General features: G+C 36.5%; 2 protein-coding genes and 1 long non-coding RNA gene across 5 annotated transcripts; 2 read left to right on the top strand and 1 right to left on the bottom strand.

Moving 5' to 3' along the window:
* The first annotated feature begins 1,172 nt into the window (after positions 1-1,172).
* On the top strand, positions 1,173-9,733 carry tspan6 (tetraspanin 6). Of its 2 annotated transcripts, none has more exons than XM_032555422.1 (9): positions 1,173-1,405; positions 5,749-5,937; positions 6,018-6,092; positions 6,164-6,259; positions 6,971-7,126; positions 7,202-7,285; positions 9,070-9,154; positions 9,234-9,254; positions 9,354-9,733. In XM_032555422.1, the coding sequence occupies exons 1-7, from the start codon at positions 1,319-1,321 to the stop codon at positions 9,136-9,138; spliced, it is 756 nt and encodes a 251-aa protein (XP_032411313.1). In that variant the 5' UTR covers positions 1,173-1,318; the 3' UTR covers positions 9,139-9,154; positions 9,234-9,254; positions 9,354-9,733. The 2 variants fall into 2 exon arrangements, with proteins under 2 accessions (XP_032411313.1, XP_032411314.1); XM_032555423.1 differs by having other exon boundaries at positions 9,351-9,733.
* On the bottom strand, positions 6,556-7,001 carry LOC116714702 (uncharacterized). Its single transcript, XR_004338107.1, has 2 exons — positions 6,891-7,001; positions 6,556-6,732 (listed from the first exon to the last, which is right to left on the bottom strand). It is a non-coding gene; the product is annotated as an uncharacterized LOC116714702 (long non-coding RNA).
* A 3,408-nt stretch (positions 9,734-13,141) lies between the features above and the next one.
* On the top strand, positions 13,142-14,561 carry mid1ip1l (MID1 interacting protein 1, like). 2 transcript variants are annotated; one of them, XM_032555415.1, is made up of 2 exons: positions 13,142-13,314; positions 13,473-14,561. In XM_032555415.1, the coding sequence occupies exon 2, from the start codon at positions 13,520-13,522 to the stop codon at positions 14,027-14,029; it is 510 nt and encodes a 169-aa protein (XP_032411306.1). In that variant the 5' UTR covers positions 13,142-13,314; positions 13,473-13,519; the 3' UTR covers positions 14,030-14,561. The 2 variants fall into 2 exon arrangements, with proteins under 2 accessions (XP_032411306.1, XP_032411307.1); XM_032555416.1 differs by having other exon boundaries at positions 13,147-13,308.
* The last annotated feature ends 3,122 nt before the right edge of the window (positions 14,562-17,683 follow it).

Below are 17,683 nucleotides of genomic sequence, written 5' to 3'. Positions count from 1 at the left end.
CTACTGTCAGAATAAAAGCACACGGCTATAAAGAAGTAACAAAAAAAAATATGCAGATTTGTAGTTCATGAAAGTATTTTTGTTTTGGAAGCATATAGGTAATCGTAAAATTCTGAAAAATAAATATTACCTTCATATTTTACATAGAGCTCAATTAGGGCCATGGAGTTTGTTCAAAAGAAAAAGAAATTGAAACTGAAAAAAAATGTTTACAACTTTTAGTTAATTTTTTTCAGTTTAATTTGTTTTTGCTTTATATAGACTTTAGCTCCATAATTTAGTACATCTTTGACAAAATAAAAACTGTAAAAAATATCATTTGACCCCACAAAGCATTGACAACATATAGGAGAAAAATGGAAAAGTTTACTAAAAATCAATGTCTTGGACAGCTGAGGTTAAATATTTAATCCTTTTAAAATAACTTTATTGATCTATTGTTATTTTTCTGGAGACAATTTGATGATTCTGATGATGGGATTTGCCTTAAAATCCTTTAAAGGCTACTGCTTTTGCTTTTGTACAAATTTTCTATCACACTTTTTCCATCCACTATTGAAATAATATGCTTGGATACAGATGTCTACACACAGTCAGCTTCTTCAGCTTTCCGGTGAACATATTCTGTGACATTTCTAGTCCTTCTTAATAATAAATAAACACAACATAATGCTTAAAATTTAGAATAAAAGACTGGAATAGAAACATCCTTGAAACGTTGTTATTGTCGCAACAAGGAAATTCTGGTGTAACAGCAGTACTAGATATTTTTTTTAAAGTTCTGAAACGGTTAAAAAATATATAATAAACAAGATTAACATTAACAACAAACATAGTAATTATAATAATAATCTGTACAAGAGTAAAAGTTAGGAAATACTGTGCAGTTATTTGAAATAATCAAATAATAAAAAATGTCAAACTAACAATCCAAGGAATGTGCAAGAAATAATGTGCGTAATAAACATTTTTATTTTAAAAATAATATATTTACTTTAAAAATCCGAATGATGCTCTAATTTTTTATAACGATCAATAGGATTTTCACTAACAAGCTTTCCTTAAAATCCTCCTTTGTTCAGCGCTTTTATTTTGTTAACTACTTCCTGTTTGAGGCCTTTTTGAAGGATGGCTGCTGCTACCTTGACGTAGGAGAAGCCGCTTGTTCCTTCAGGAAAGTGATTCTTGGCTTAGTGACGACACTTCCCCCCTCTTGCTGAATCTTTAAAGTTTTCCCCACAACCTCGGCGTCGGGAAGCAGAAAGGGAAACCCTTTTTTTTTATCTCTTATTTTCTCGCTGTGAACCTAAACTCCAGCATGTCTCCTCCATCTCGGCGGCTTCAGACGAAGCCAGTGATTACCTGCCTGAAGACTTTCCTCATTTCTTACAGCCTCATTTTCTGGGTGAGTGGCTGGATAAAGGAGCTACAATGGGGCTCAAAGCGGCTAATGCCGAGGCTAATGACAGAAAGTCGGAGGGGGTAAAAAAAAAAAAAAATCACTGCATGAGCCAAACATGTCGAATGAAACGTTTTAGTCGGTTTTGTTCAGCCACTTGTTGGAAACTCTTCGGCCGTTGGGGAGACACCGAAGCGACCGTTAGCTTCTGCGTTTCCGACCGTTGGGAGGAAAACTCTCGACCAACCGTGATTAGCCTTTAACAACCGAAATAAACGAGCCGCAGGCATGCTGCTGATGTGATTTAACACGACTAAAATAAAACATTGTGATCTCCGTATTGTTCAAACGCTCAGCTGAGTCACACACGACGCGAAGCGGCAACACTAAACCCGAATAATCAACTGAATACAGACTCGGGTCTCTTCGTGTCAGAAACAATTTAACGCCATTTATTTTTACTGAACTCCAAAATACAAGACGTAAAACTCTGAATAAAATATAAATACACCCTGAAAAGGAATGTTTGGCAAAGTATTGAAAATGTTGGCTAACTATACTTGGCTCACAGTTTTATGGTGGGCAGTCCTGTTGGAATAAAATGTTTAAATTGAGGAAGTAGTTAAAATTATGCCTTTGCAATGCTCTACAAAATATTTCTTAAGAAAACTATTTCTATAGAGATTCTTCCTTCTTTGTGTTTATAGCCTGTTTCATGTAGAAGTATCTGCCTTAAATTTATGCTGAATTTACTGTTTCCATCCATTATCATCTTCTTAATCTGGGGTAATATGGTCGCAGAGGTTGCTATAGAAACCTAACTTTTAAATATTCTTACATTTTGATAGAGAATGGATAAGTCAGGTCGAGTCTTGAAGGGTTTGCAGTTTTTACATGAAATTGTTCGTGAACCACGCCGTCTTCATCTTTTCATAAAGTTTACATCACTTTAGATGATAAAAATATTAAATAGAAAAACAAATTTCCAAAATATCTTTTGTGGTGCATTTGAAAATAAAATCTTCAAATGATGCTGAGATGATAGATTTAGGGTAAAAGTTACGGTATTTAAAAAATGATGGATGCTAACGTTTCCAGGTGGATAAAAAAACGACATGTATTAAACTATCAAATTAGGTGTTTTTTTTGTTTTTTTTTTTTTAGTAAACGATGGTAGCTGAACACATAAACTAATCAGGGCCTGAAATTCACTGCAGGGTTTCAGAGTTGCATACATTGTATAATCGATTCCTGCAAATCAATTTTTTATATTGCGAGTTAAAACAGTATCAGACCTGCATTCAAGCTCTAAATAATCCCCCCCTTTTTAAAAGGTGAATTTCAGACTCAAATATATGCTGTTGGTTGTTTAAAATAAATCCAATGAAAGAGCAGGGTTTTTTTTATTTCAGTTCATCACTATAGTATAGATTAGAAAAATGGGCAAGGAAGTTTATCGTATATGTAAAATCATAAATCAAACTTTCATTGACTTAGAATAGAATAATTGTTCATTTTAAAGCTTGCTCACATTAATACTTTGCGCTGCTCTGAATAAATTATTTATGAAACTGATAATCATTTATTTTTACCTAATTAAAAAATCATATGAAAAACAAGCATGACTTTTTTTAGGCAAGGAATTAAGTGTAAAAAAATGAGACATTTTGTGTTGGAAATGTAAGTAAAATGGGCAAAATAACATAGTTTGACAATAACAAAGCTAAAGAGTTTTCAGATTTTTGATTGAAGATATAAGATATGCTTTACATGTTTAGTTAAGTAGCTGATTAATTGGTTCATTAATTAGTTGGCTGCAAAATATCAAAATGTTTTTTTTGTTGTTTTTCTATAGCCTCACTATGAGAGATGGGATAACTCTGAGCATCAAGATGCAGAAAATATTCTGAAAATATTTTCAGAATATTTCTTCTCTAGAAACATCTTAAAACATTGTAAGAAGTTTACTTGATTTACACAAGTCTTATAGGTTGAATAGCACTTAGTATGTTTACTGGTTTTGTCATGATGCTTTAAGATCAAAATTTATTCTAAAAATTTGCAATCAAAACCATGAAGATCAGGTCTGTGTGTGTGTTCAGCTCCTTTTTTTATTTAAGATGACTCGAGTCTTAAGATTCAGTACAAACATCTGTCCAGGACTTTGTATTCTCATCCAAAGTCATGCTGTGTACAAATAGAAGAAAGTCAGATTGCTCTTAAACTTAAACCTGTAAAGATCAGAAGGAAAGCCTTTAACCTCGTAACATCTTTACTGTTTTACCACCAAGAAAATATCAAAAATAAAGGAATTCTAAAGAGAGGACGACCTCCATTCTGTTAAGGCTTATAACAGAAGACGAGTTTTGTCTTTATGATGGGCTCTAAAATCTTTTCAGGTGGAAAAAAAATCAGAATTGTAAATTAGGGAAAAAGGACGCTGGATTTCAGTACAAGAAGCTTAACCCATTTTTAAAACTCGATTACAGCGTTATCAGGATTTATGCTTTTTTTTTTTTTTTCCTCAGGCTAGAACAGGTTAGTTAGCAACATTAACCTTAAAACCTTTGGCCGTAATAATTAGAAGTGAGTGAGTGAAAAAGTGAAATGACTCCCTGGAAGATTCCATTTTTCCTCTGTCAATAATGATGCAGCTAACTATGGAAGTTTGCATGTTTTAATTTTAAAAAAGACAAATTCTGGTTCTGCTTGCTAGTGGAAGCTGAACAAGGTATAAACATGAATATTTTCCCATCGTCAAAGTAGGCTGGTTTGAAAACATTATGGCCAAAAATAACTAACAAAGGCTAAAAGCTTAGGAAAATCAGAGCCTGTTTTTGCTCTCTGTGTTAATCTTTGTGCAGATCAAACAAGCAGCGTCTGCTGGCTGATTTCAGGGCTTTTATCTGGCCATTTATTGCTACTGGCTGTTTTCAGCCGCTCACACTAACGACTCGGCGCTTTAAAGAAGGAAACATTTAGCTGATTGAACCCCAGGTGGAGGTCAGCGCCGGTCCCAGGTGTGTGTCTATTTCTGACCCACAGCGCTCTAATCAGACACCTTGCAGTTCAGGTGACCTTATCCTTTTTCTTTCTGCTCTGAGAAATACAATCCTGCTTCTGTTTTTGTGCTGCGTTTGTTCCCGTGGGAACGGTGTTGATTTGGTAGAGGAAATCAATGTTGGAAATAGTTTTTGTTTTTTCCAGCCTGGATTCTGTTCTCTACGATTGATGAAAGGACCCAACATGTCCCTGTCAGGCTGGATAAGCATCTTGGTCGACATAAATGAATCAAGTTGTGCTTGTGGCTCAGAAAAAACACATTTGTGGAGCAAAGACAGAACGCCGCATGTTAATCAGACAGCTGCTCTGACCTGGCTCAATATTCTATCAGATGTCTGAAATTCATACAAATCTACACTTCTAATAGTGTGCCATGTTCAAATTTTAAACCCTGTCACCTGAAAATAATTATTATTCTGTTTAATAAAGATAAGAAGGGTCCAATTTTTTCCTTGATTGCCTATCAAGTAATGAAAAAAAACAGGTAATTTTAAAACAAACTATGATATATTTACAGCATATGTGAAAACCTCCAAGAACTACAAATCATGATGAATTGATTATTGAATTAATGAACTAATTTAGTAATTGATTAACCGTTAACTGGCATATACAGACTCAAAAAAGGCTAATCACTGAAAGATCAACACACTCGCAGCAGTAATTAAGTCAGAAATGTACAAAAATATAAACATTTTGCAATTAGATAAAGCTTTTGTCTGTATGTCCTATTCAGATCTACTCATTGACATTTTTAGCTTCACTTGGTTCAAATTCTGAAAAAAGTAAACTTCTGCTGTCCAATTAATAACTAGTTAATCCAAAATATAATCAACAGATAAGCCATATATTATATTGATAAATTGATCAGAAAGAGCTGAGCTTTTCACTTCATGTTAGAATCATCGTTAGATGCAGAATCTTCCTTTGCTACAGATGATCAAGTTTACACTAACTGAATGCTATGTTGTTGCATTTTAGGCAATAAAATGTTTATTTAGATATTTCTAATGTATACTGTATAAAATCCTTAGGTGGTTAAATGAAAAGCCAATTTTTTCCAGTTAATTAATTACAGCCCTAAGTCATTGCATCTCCACTGAAAAAGAAGTCGCCATCATGTCATTAGTTTATTTATTTACTGTCCTTTGACTGTGAATAATTCCAGAGCTTTAAAATATTTGATAAAAATACAACAAGATGCCAAACATGGCTGGACTTTTGCAGGTAAAATCATTGGCATTTTTGTTTTCACTGCGTTAAAATGGCGGCGGCGTCTCGCTCAGTTCACAGGTGTGATCCTGCTGGCTGTCGGGGTCTGGGGGAAGGTCAGCCTGGAGGCCTACTTCTCCCTCATCTCTGAGGACAGCACCAACGCGCCGTACGTCCTGATCGGGACCGGAGCCATCATTGTTGTTTTCGGGCTGTTTGGCTGCTTCGCCACATGCCGAGGAAGCCCATGGATGCTGAAACTGGTGAGCGAGGAAGTGGAAGGAAAACATTCCCTTTGCAGATCTCTGTGCTCAGGTTACCCATGTTCCCCTCTGCTTCTCAGTACGCCATGTTTCTGACCCTGGTCTTCCTGGCCGAGCTGATAGCAGGAGTTTCAGGTTTCATCTTCCGGCACGAGGTAAATCACTGAAACTGTGGAGTCGTTTGTGTTCAGCTGTGAAGCTGCTTAGCATGTTTTGAATCCATCAGATCAAGGATAAAATCAGCAAGGCTTACGAGGGCGCAGTTCAAACGTACGACGGCAAAGACAACAAGAGCAAAGCAGTCGACGCCCTCCAGAAAAAGGTTGGTGCTACGCCTCAAACATTGAATTTTTATTTATTTCATGAAGGAGATGCAGATTAACGAACACTAAAATATCATGTATGTATGCTGGATTTAGCCAAAGAGGCTAATTGTCATCTGTAGACCATTAGCAGATTGATGGAAGAGATTATAAGATTACAATTAACATGGATAACGTCAAGTCAAGTTTAACACATATTTCAGAAACGAGCTTTTCAATATGCTTCACATCAGAAAAATATAAAGTCAGAATACAAAGTCAACAACTGAAACATTACAGTCGTTACACATCAGGATGTCGGTTAGTGTTTCATTTATTAAAGTGTTTTATTTATTATAAAGCAGCTCTGAATAGCTGGGCTATTAGTCTACCTTTAAAGGAACTGGGTGTTTCTGCTGTTCTTCAGTTTTCTGGAAGTTTGTTCCAGATTTGTGGTGCATAGAAGCTGAATGCTGCTTGTCCATGCTTGGTTCTGGGGATGCAGAGCAGAACCAGAAGATGACCTGTCATTTGTGACAGATTTCAATGTATAGCCAAAGGCAGAGTGAATTACAGTAAACGGTTAAAATAAAAACAAGTCACATCTGTTAAAAAAACATTAATTTAAAAATGCAGTACAATTTTGATTACCTGGTAACTGCAGCAGTAGCGATTTCCTTTAGGATCAGATTCTGTTGCATAAAGGTTTTTTTTTCTTCTTCTTTTTCCAGCTGCATTGCTGCGGCATGACGAATTCCTCTGACTGGGGAAAAACGGAATACTCCCAAATTCACGGGATTCCTATGAGCTGCTGTAAAAGCAGCGACAACTGCACTGAAGAGAACCTGAGAGACCCGGGAAAAGCTAGCACACTCGTGTTCACTCAGGTGAGTTACACCAGCTGCAGTCATGATGTTTACTGGAAGCTTTCAATTTATTCTGTCTGTTTTTCTTTTTGTCAGGGCTGCTTTTCACTGGTGACCAGCGTGTTGGAATCCAACCTAGGAATTATTGCCGGAGTCTCCTTCGGGATTGCTTTCTTCCAGGTTTGTTGCTTTTTCTCCCTCATGTTAAACAATGTCAAGCTTTTTGTTTCCCCAAATGTGAGATCAAAGCCGTACGTAGCAGTAATGATCATCTTTCTTCCACAGTCATCCTTAGGTAACATTATTAAGGGGTTTTAATTAAAAATATTTTCATTAGTGGCCACAAAACCTGAATATCCAGACCTTAAAAAAAAAACAGAAAAACTCCTGAAACTGAAATGTCTCATACAATTAGCCTCTGGGGTGAAAGCTTCCTGATTTCCTTTATATACAGTATTTAAGGGAACAACTGTCACATAATTAAGTGTTCAAGTTGAACCTGTTTTAAGTGCAACATGTTCAGATTGCCTGGCTCTGCAGGCTGCTGATCAGTGAGTGTTCAAAGTTTATTTCTATTGAACGAGGCGACTAAAAGATTGTACTTGTCTTTTATTGAACAACACCGGGAGCATGTTTTTAAAAAAACTGATATTTGTTTTGTTTTTCTTTAAAAAATTCTCTGACTCAGCAGTGTGTGAGAACGACGCAGTTGGATCATTTTTACAACTTTTCCTTTTCAGTTTCAGCTTTAATAGTAGAACCCAAACTGAGGCAGAACAGGAGAAATGTTGTCTAAATGAAGCAGTTTGGGCGCCAAACTCCACGTTAGGGAGGATTAAAAACACTCTAAAACGCTGGCAGTTTTCACATTTCTGCTTCAGCTTTCTCAGCATTGTTCCAGAACGAGGCGACTAGAACGAGCTCAGCCATTTCTTGTGCGCATTTCCTCATCAGGGATCCTTTAATGGAGATTACATCCTCAGATGCTAATCAGCTCTTTGATCAGCCATTTTAAACAGTGAAATCAGATCAAAACAGCGTTAATCTCAGATTGTTTCATGGCTAAAAACACAAACTGGGAGGAAATTTGAGGTAAAGTGAGTTTTAAATGAGCTGCGTTTATCTGACTTCCAGCAGCCGGAAACAAGGAGAATCAGAGCTTTGATTGGGATTACAGTCACCTTTTAAAGATATAATTTGATTATCTTGTAGCTATTAAGCTCTCAATATGAATTAAAACCAGTTAACACATTTGTAATAATTGAAGCTAAATTCAAACTTAAAATCTGTGACTGTTAATCAGATGTTCTGACTTTGCTGAATATTCAGATGTATGAAATTCATAAAAAAATATAAGCTTTTTAATAGTGTGCCATTATCAAATTTTAGATTCTGTTCCCTGAAAATAATTATTGGATACAGAAAAGTTTAATTTTCATTTTATTGTTTTTAATTAATGATCAAATACTGAAACATTTTAAAACCTTTCACAGGATGAGGACAAGCGACTGTCGCCTCATCGAACCAGTTCCATAGGAAATGAATGGGGAGGAACATTTCTAACATTTAAAACAAAATGGCTTCCTTTAAACCTTCTTCAGGCCTGTTTGGATTGAGACAGTTAAACATTTCTAGGCATGGTCATAAATCTGATTTCATTTTTTAATCAATTGATGGTTCTGGTTTGAACTGAAACTAATTAAAATAATTAAAGCTTTCTTGCTCCATCCCAGTTAATAATTAGACCAGTAACGGTAGCGATGTTGTCAGGTTAAATGTGCTGACAGTCGCTCATCTGGTTGTAAATTTACAGCAGGGTTAAAGTTCAACGTTGGTCCAAGAACACAGGAGGTTATAATATTAACTTGGGTCTCTGTGAAAGTTACGAATCTGAAGCATTCGGTTTAATATGAGCTGCAGGAGCCAGATAAATGTTGTTTTGTCTGATTTTTTTTCCCCCTCAGGTCATTGGGATTTTCCTGGCCTGCTGCTTGTCTCGCTACATAACCAACAACCAGTACGAGATGGTCTAGCAGTCACCTGTCACAGGTACGGCTTTACTGGCTTCACTTCCTCTTTCTCTTGACTACGCTGCCCTCATTTATCTGTTTGTCGTCTCTGTTTGCAGGTGACGGCTGGGCAGCTGCAGGTGCAAACTGAGCTCAGATTTTAATGTTGTATAAATGTGTTAGTTTCATTTTTAGGGAGCAAAACTTACAGCTTCTACTTTTACTGTCTCACCCAGCAGAGCGAACGTGTTACAGGGATGACACCTGACCAAAACAAAGGGACCTACAAGTTTCTGTTACTCACTCCAGTTTAGCTGTCATTATGTAGTTAACTTAATATTTGTGTTTCCTGTGCTTCAACTGCCTTGTTTTTCACTAATAAGCTTGATCTAGTGTATAGAAAATCTTCAACGCCACTTGTGTCTTTACATGTGAAACTAATGGGAGACAGAGAGATCGCTGCTCTGGATGAATTATGTGGAAGAGAGACGGTGTATGGGCCAGTACTGATGAACGGCAGCCATTATGTGCCAATCCGCTCCAATGACTCTGTGTTCAGTGTTGGTGTTGTTCTTTGGATGCATGTGAAAAAAATAAAGATGAAATCTGGTATCTTTGACGGGTCGTGGTGTCTGGATGTGTCTGCACAGCCATTTACTCCTGAGATTGTGATAAAAACACACAAAATAATATAAACTAAATGTGTTTAGTTGAAGTTTGAGCTCATTAGTTGCAGAACTTGAATATTTCCACCAACTCAACCTGTCTATTATTAAAAACACTTTTTATACATACAATCCCAAGAAAAAAACTTTATTTGCTCCTTTCATTCATATTTTAAATGTCTTAATTAGAGGTAGGAGCGTATCATTAATTGCATTTTGTGAAAATTATTCATCGTCACAATAATGAATAAGTTAATTTTCCACAAGAACATCAAAGAATATTGGTAAATTATAAATATGGTTAAATGTGTGGTTTAGTGATATAAATCCTGCTTCTTTTTGTATTTGGTGTCCTAAAGATTCTAACTTCAAATAAGAAATAAGAATCTTATTCCATTTGTTTGTGGTGTTATGAATACTTGGCGTTACTAAAAAAGTAGTTTTTTTTATCACTTGTATAGTAAATTACAAAGTACCACAACACACTGATAATATTCTAAGTACGTATCATCTACCCCTAGTCTTAATTGTGAGTGGAATTAAAGTCTTAATTTCTTGTTTTTGTCGACAAACTTGGGGAATAAAGCCGATTTTGGAGAACATTTAAGTTTGGACGAAATAAGTCCTGCTTGTTTTAGCTGTTTCTCTGCTTCATCACCTCATCTGAGTCGGCTGTGTTACAGCACAGAAACATCTAAAACATTCAGGGCCGACTTGCAGAAATGCTGTCTGACGTGATTTGTTCTCATTTGAGGAGTTAGAGCACTAATTTTTTTAGAGAAAAATAAGTTATATTAAGCCAAAACATCGCATCAAAACGCTGCCAATTAAAGCTTTGGTTGTGTTTTCAAGGTTTAAAACTCAAAAATGCTCAGAATGCTATTGAAAAATTAGCTTTTTTTTTTTTAAAATAAAACATTGTTTTTGTGAATATTAAATTACCTTTATTTCCAGTGAAACATGTTCTGACCTTGCCATGAAATAAGGGAACTCCCTGTCTGTGTTTACTGCCATGTTTACTTTCAGCTGCTCAGTACATTGGAGATTCCCCTCTGTGTTTGCTGGAAAAATAAACACCAGATTCAACGTGAGCAGAGACTCCAGACCGGCAGAAAACAGCAAAGATACGTTAAATGTTTCTGTTTTGCAAACATTTATATCCGTCATTTAAAGACAGACTTATTTATTTTAGTTTTTGCAGAGACAGGAGAGGAGCTGGTCAAATTAAATTGATGCACAACCAGAACTAAAATTCATCTATTTTAATTTATATTTTATTAGTTTGAGTGTTTTTGTCAAATATTAGGAAAATTTATGGTATTTTGAACCTGCTTTTTCTGTTCTGTTGACTTGACTGCTTCCATGTTGGCAAAACAAACTCGGTCTCAGACGCACGTAGCTGAACCTGCAGATACCTAAGAGTTGGTGGATATTTGCAAAATAAAAGATCCAGAGGCTGTTGTGCAAATAAAGTTGTTCTTATTAACCATTTAACAGCTGAAACATGTCAGTATATTAGGATATTGCTGAAATTATTTCATTTATTTAATCTCATGTACAGTCCTCTCAACTATCCCTGTATTGTGTGAAACCCTTTCTACCACATTCTTCCTTCCACCTAACTTTCCAACAATATTCTTGGAAACAACGTTCTCTGAACAGCCAGCTACTTTAGCTGTAACTTGACCTTTCAACTATCCTTGTGGAGCGTATCAGTGACTGTCTGCTGGACACCTAATTCAGATGGAGTGTTTCTATATTGTAATTTATATCATCTTAAAATCTCCTGAGGAACTGAAATTTGGGTTTTCACCAGCTGTGAGTCAGAATGTTGAAAATTAACATTAACAAATTAATTGCTGAAATGAAGAACTTTAAACGATATTGGCCACTATTTATTGATTATAACTACATAATCAATATAGAGTTAACTATGTGTGAAATATAACTATTTTACATACTCATGTAGTATACATTCTGCTGCTGTATTTATACTTTTTCATATTTCTGCTGTATATTTGCTGTATATTTCTTATATTTTCCTGGTTTCTCTGTTATATTTCTTGCTAAACCATCCTTTTTGCCCATTTTACTCCTGGAAACAAAATGAAATTATTAAATTATTATTATTATTATAAATAATATATAATAAATTATATATAAATTATTACTATAATATAGTAATATACTATAATATAGTAATAATTTATGCTGCCTCTTTGCCAGGACTCTTTTGAAATATAAGTTTTTAATCTCAAATTGTTTTTTCTGGTAAAATAAAGGTTGAATAAAAAAAATACATTTTATTAAATTATTAAGAATTAAAGTATAAATGTGTATTGCAATTTAAGGTTTAGGACTTCATTAGTTTTACTAGAGGATTTGTAAAAAAAAAAAAAAGTATTGTATTTATTTCTAAATGGTATGGACTACGTTTTGTCTTGAAATAAAGATTTTCTATTATTTACATTTCTACTTTTATTATAATAATTGACTGCGTTTTTTCTATATTTTCCAAATGGCAAAAACTGCTGAAAATTTTAGTTTGTAAGTTTGGATCTTTCCACCTAATATCGACTGAACACATAAAGCATACGAGTAAAACAAAAAAAAACACATTTTAAAACTCTTTAGATGTAAATGTAATGGCAGGTAAAAAAAAAACAAAAAAAAACCACACTTGGTTCATAGTTGAGTGTTATTCTGTTCCAGACAGGCCCAGAGCTGCACTAATGCCACACCTGATTATTAATTAATGTAATTAAACACACCTGAGTTGCTTCTGCTGCTGCTGGGACTTTAATAAAGTCAGGCCTGTCAACCGTTATGGGTTTCTGGAGCCGTTGCGGTCTAAAGCCTTCAGGTAAGACCAGCGTTTCCTCTAGCAGGTGGAATAGATGTATATTTTAACCTGTGTTAAGTGAATTACAGATTGTGACCTATAAATTTAAATTAGGGAGTTTTTTCATCTCATGGGAGGTTAATGTTGAAGCTACGTGGCTCGGCCAGCAGGGGGCAGTGTTGGGTAAAGCTCCCAATGCGGAGATAAGAGCGAATACCCGAGAGAGGGGGATATTCTAAAACTGGATTAATCTGATGTAATTAAAACCTTTCAGTGCTTCCCGCTAGTCTAACCTGACAGACGAGTATTATTTAGCTGTCTTCAGATTGTAACGGCCTGGCAGCAAGCAGAGAGACGTAACCAGGCAGCGGATAACAGAGGAACAAACACGGCTAACTGACGGCTCTAATCTCCTCTCTGATTGGTCAGCCGCGGATCAGAAGCTACTAAGCTCCGCCCACATTCTCCCAGCACTCCAATTGGCTGTGAGGAGAAATGAAAGGGGGCGGGGCTTGATTTGTTTTATTTTTTCCAGCCGGCGCTCCGGGTATAAAACCGGGGCGAACGCTTCCAGACAACTGAGGAAACGTTCACATTTCCTTCCCGGCGGTTTCTGTCCGGCTCCTGGCGAGACTAACAACCAAAAACGGCCAACAAAGATTCTCCTCAGGGTTTCTGGAGCTTCAGGTGAGTCTGAGTCCTCTCTATTTTCTGCTTCATATGAGCGTCATTTATAGAGAAAATAATTCAAGGTCATGAGGATTTGCTTCACTGCAGGAATATTCAGGAACTGATGACTTGTCAGCTTTATGTGCTTCAGACTTTTAATTGTTCTGCTTCCTATTTTACAGGTTTAACCCGAATTTAACCAGTCTGCAGCTAAGCCTATAAATCCCTCATGATGATGCAGATCAGCAACGACCCGGCCAGCAACAAGCACTCTCTCCTCAACGTCATGCACCGCTTCATGGCAGCTGCCAACAACATGGACGAGACCATCATGGTGCCCAGTCTGCTCAGAGACGTTCCCCTGGAGGAGCAGGCCAACAATAATAATAACAACGACGACGACGACATGGCAGAGTCCCAGGTGGCCAGCAACAAGCAGAGGGACATGTACGAACACTACCTGCTCCTCAAGTCCATCAAGAACGACATGGAGTGGGGTTTGCTGAAGAGGGAGATGAGCAGCGGCGCCAGCTTCCTGGAGATCGCCGTGAAGCAGGAGGAAGAGGAGCAGCCATCGGTGAAGGGGGATCTGGCTGTGCAGGACAACGCTGACCTGGAGCATCAGTTTCATTATCACCTCAGAGGACTGTTTGGCGTGCTGTCCAAGCTCACGCTGCAGGCCGACCACCTCACCAACAGATACAAGAGAGAAATCGGAGGAGGGAACTTCATGAGATAGAAGTCTCTCTCTTGCACTGGACTGCTTTGACTTTTTGTAAGAAATCTTATCTGACCAGGGCGCTCTTTGTTTTCACTCCTCCTCTGCACTCCACCTGCCACCTGAAACCAGTGATGCCAGACCTCTGTATTCAGTGCTTGGTGGAGGTTTCCTCACTTTTCTTTTTTTTTTTTCCAGCCAGATGACGCACAGCTTTGGTTTCTACAGAACCTTACCAATCACCTTGTTTCAGGTTCAGACATGTTTGTGAATAAAAAGGTTCCTACCTGTAGGAGATGTTGAATGCTGGTTGTTCTGCCCATCCTCCTTCTTTAATTTATCTTAAAGCTGAGCTGAAGGGCTCTTACCTGTACAAAGTTTAATTCCTTCCACTTGTTGGTGTGCCTTGGCTTCATACCGTTTCTACTGCTGCCCTGATCAGGTCATTGTGACGTTTTAACAGCTCAATGTTTGTCCTTGTATTCCAAAATCAGTTTTATATTGATGCATAAAATGCATTACAGCTGAAATAAATGGCAATGTTTTAAAAAGGTTTCCTTCTCTTCCTTATTGCTGTAGTAATGGGATCATTGCTTGGCTCTTCCTTTTAGAAACTGCTTAGTTCAAAAAACTAACTTTTAAAATGACCAGTCAAGTTTTTTTGTACAGCACATTTCAGCAACATGGCAGTTCAAGGTGCTTTACATCACAAAAATACAAAATCAGAACCAGTAAACATTTTGCCAAGTGCTGTTATTAAACATCAAATATGTTGGTCAATTTATTTATAGTGGTTCAAAAGAAACTCTTAAACATGTGGGTTTTAGTCTAGATTTAAAGGAGTTCAGTGTTTCTGCTGTATTGCAGTTTTCTGGAAGTTTGTTCTAGATTTGTGGTGCATAGAAGCTGAATGCTGCTTCTCCATGTTTCTGGTTATATTTGCTAAATTTAGTCCAGTGCCAGTATAAACTACTACTTCCTACTGTAGTTGGAAAGATTGTTTGCAAAATAAAAGTTATTAAACTGCCATGTTTGTGCCTTTACTGACGGTTGAAGGTGGCCATTTTGGATTTTTGAGATTTTCGAAGCTTTGCTTTTGGGATTCTAAATTTAGTTTTTCATTTCTGCTTTAAGACTTAATAAAAAATACTCTCTAACTTGCATCCTCAATATTTAAAATGCAATGTTTCACCTTTATGTGACTCTTGGAGTTTTGCATTGAATGTATTTTAAAATTCAAGAAGACTTCCTTTTTACACTGCAAAAACACAGAATCTTACCAGGTATTTTAGTTCATCCATCCATTTTCTATCACCCTTGTCCCTAATGGGGTCGGGAGGTGCTGGTGTCTGTCTCCAGCTAATGCAACACAGAAACAGACAGGACACACAACCATTCACACACACACTCACATCTAGGGAGAATTTAGAGAGACCAATTAACCTGACAGTCATGTTTTTGGACTGTGGGAGGAAGCCGGAGAACCCAGAGAGAACCCACACATGCACAGGGAGAACATGCCAACTCCGTGCAGAAAGACCCTGGGGCAAGGAATCGAACCCAGGACCTTCTTGCTGCAAGCCACTTGAAATAGAATGAAACTAACTTATATGAAACTTTTTAGAAGGATTTGAGCTTGTTTAAAGTAAATTCCTTTAATATTAAAGTATTAGTTCCCCTGGATTATTTCACTTATCAGGGATGTCCAAGTGAAATAATCTGCCAGTGGAACTAGAACTTTTTCATCAATATTAGGAAATTATTGACTTAAAACAAGCTCTTTTTTCTTGCTGAAAAGTTACTTGTAAATTTTGATATACATACTAAGGTAATTGTGCTAGAAAGACCAACATTTCTTAGGATTTTGTAATTTATTTTTTTTTGCAGTGTAAAATATCAAATTCACCTAAAGGTGATGATAAATGGTGCATAAAAGGGTCATGGCTGCTCCTGAAGCAAATTCAGCACTCTGTATTTGAACATGGTGGTTGTTTTATGCAAATTAGTGGTGAGCTGGTCTGCAGCGCACCGAAGCTGCAGATCCTCCCTGCAGTAAAAATCCCAAACCTTTAGGAACATTTACCAATCCTAAAGTACAAACACTTTGTTGCCGACTGAATCCAGTGACATTTACAAAGTCCACTAATCATCTCAAACCCTGGGAATGGGAACTCTGGGCCATAAACAGGACTGAGTCATCACAGCTGATAAGATTTGGGTGAAACAAAAAGTACAATAGTGACGAAGCAAATTCAATAAACCTGACAGGTGTTTCTCTGCCTTCAGTGGAAAACGAGGAGCATAAATTACCAGAGTTACCTCAAACCTAAAGCACTTTACTTCAAAGATAAATGATTTTTTTATGCGATATATTCTTTAATAATTGTAACTTTGGTTAACATTTACTGGTTTAGTTTCATCTGATGTGTGCAATAAAGAGAAATCATTAAAACAGACCCTGTTCAACAGCATAAAGCTAAAAAGCCCCAACAGATTACGCTGAGAAACAAACTCACTGACGTCTATCGGCCTTGAAGAGGTTACAAAATTATTTCCAAAGCTTTGGAACTCCAGCAAATAACAATAGGAGGCATTATCCACAAATACAGAAAGAATAGACAATCAATTCAGTAATAGTAACTGAGCAAAAGTGGCACACATAATTTTCACATAAATTAAAATCTTAATTATTAATAGTTTGTATTCAACTTTTGCAGTTATTCAGTTGAAATATTGATGGATACAGTCATTTATTTCCTGTATTTTTTTTATTTTAACTGGAAGTTCTCTGAGATAAAATCTCTTTTTGAAGAAAAACATGGAAATGTAGTATATAAAACACAATAAATACATACAAATAAAACATTTAAAAAGTCACTTAAGTAAAAAACCACGTAATACAGGAATAGAGGATAAAATCTGCATAAAGAATAGCAATCACACACGTCAGTTAGTTTTAAAAAAGGTGATCTATTGTGATTCTTTGAACAGGTTAGGATGGGTTTATGGTCTACACAAAACATGTTCGTTACATTTCTTTAAACAAAATTATTCTTAATGAGTCCGATCAGTTCTGTTTATTTCAGATTGAGCCATTTTAGGACGTCTTCTCACTTTTAATCCTAATACGCTGCTTGGCCACGCCCCCCAACTCAACATTTATATTCACACCAGAGAATGAGAATGAAACTGATGCGCAATTATACAACCATACATCTTTGAAAAGCAGAAGTAGAGCCTCCTGCACAACAAACAGAAACAGAGGAAGTGGTTTCTGGATGGCAAGTCAACCACAAAACTCCTGTCTTTTCCAGCAGCCATCATACAGCAGTAAAACCAGCTGACCAAACATGCTGGAATTCTGCTTGGGTTGCTAGGTAACGTCGAAATATAACTTAACAATGAGGAGATTTTTGAAACTGTTAATTTTCTAGACACTAAAAAAAAAACTTATTAACTTATTGCCCAAAAACAACTGGGCGTTTTTATAAGCAGTTGAGACACAAATTGGAGTAAACAAACGTGCCAGATATGAATTTTGCACAGGAGGTTCAGTTTAAAGAACATTTATTTTAAATATCAGCAGATCTTTTTTGCTACGCTTGGTGCTCAGTAGGGGAACGGCACACAAAAACAACACATTAAGCAGAATGGGTCCAGCCACATCTATCCATC

Source organism: Xiphophorus hellerii, chromosome 23 (genome assembly GCF_003331165.1).
Source record: "Xiphophorus hellerii strain 12219 chromosome 23, Xiphophorus_hellerii-4.1, whole genome shotgun sequence".
NCBI classification, from domain to species: domain Eukaryota; kingdom Metazoa; phylum Chordata; class Actinopteri; order Cyprinodontiformes; family Poeciliidae; genus Xiphophorus; species Xiphophorus hellerii.
The sequence above is the reverse complement of the archived record's forward strand: the minus strand, read 5'-3'. Positions and strand labels throughout refer to the sequence as shown.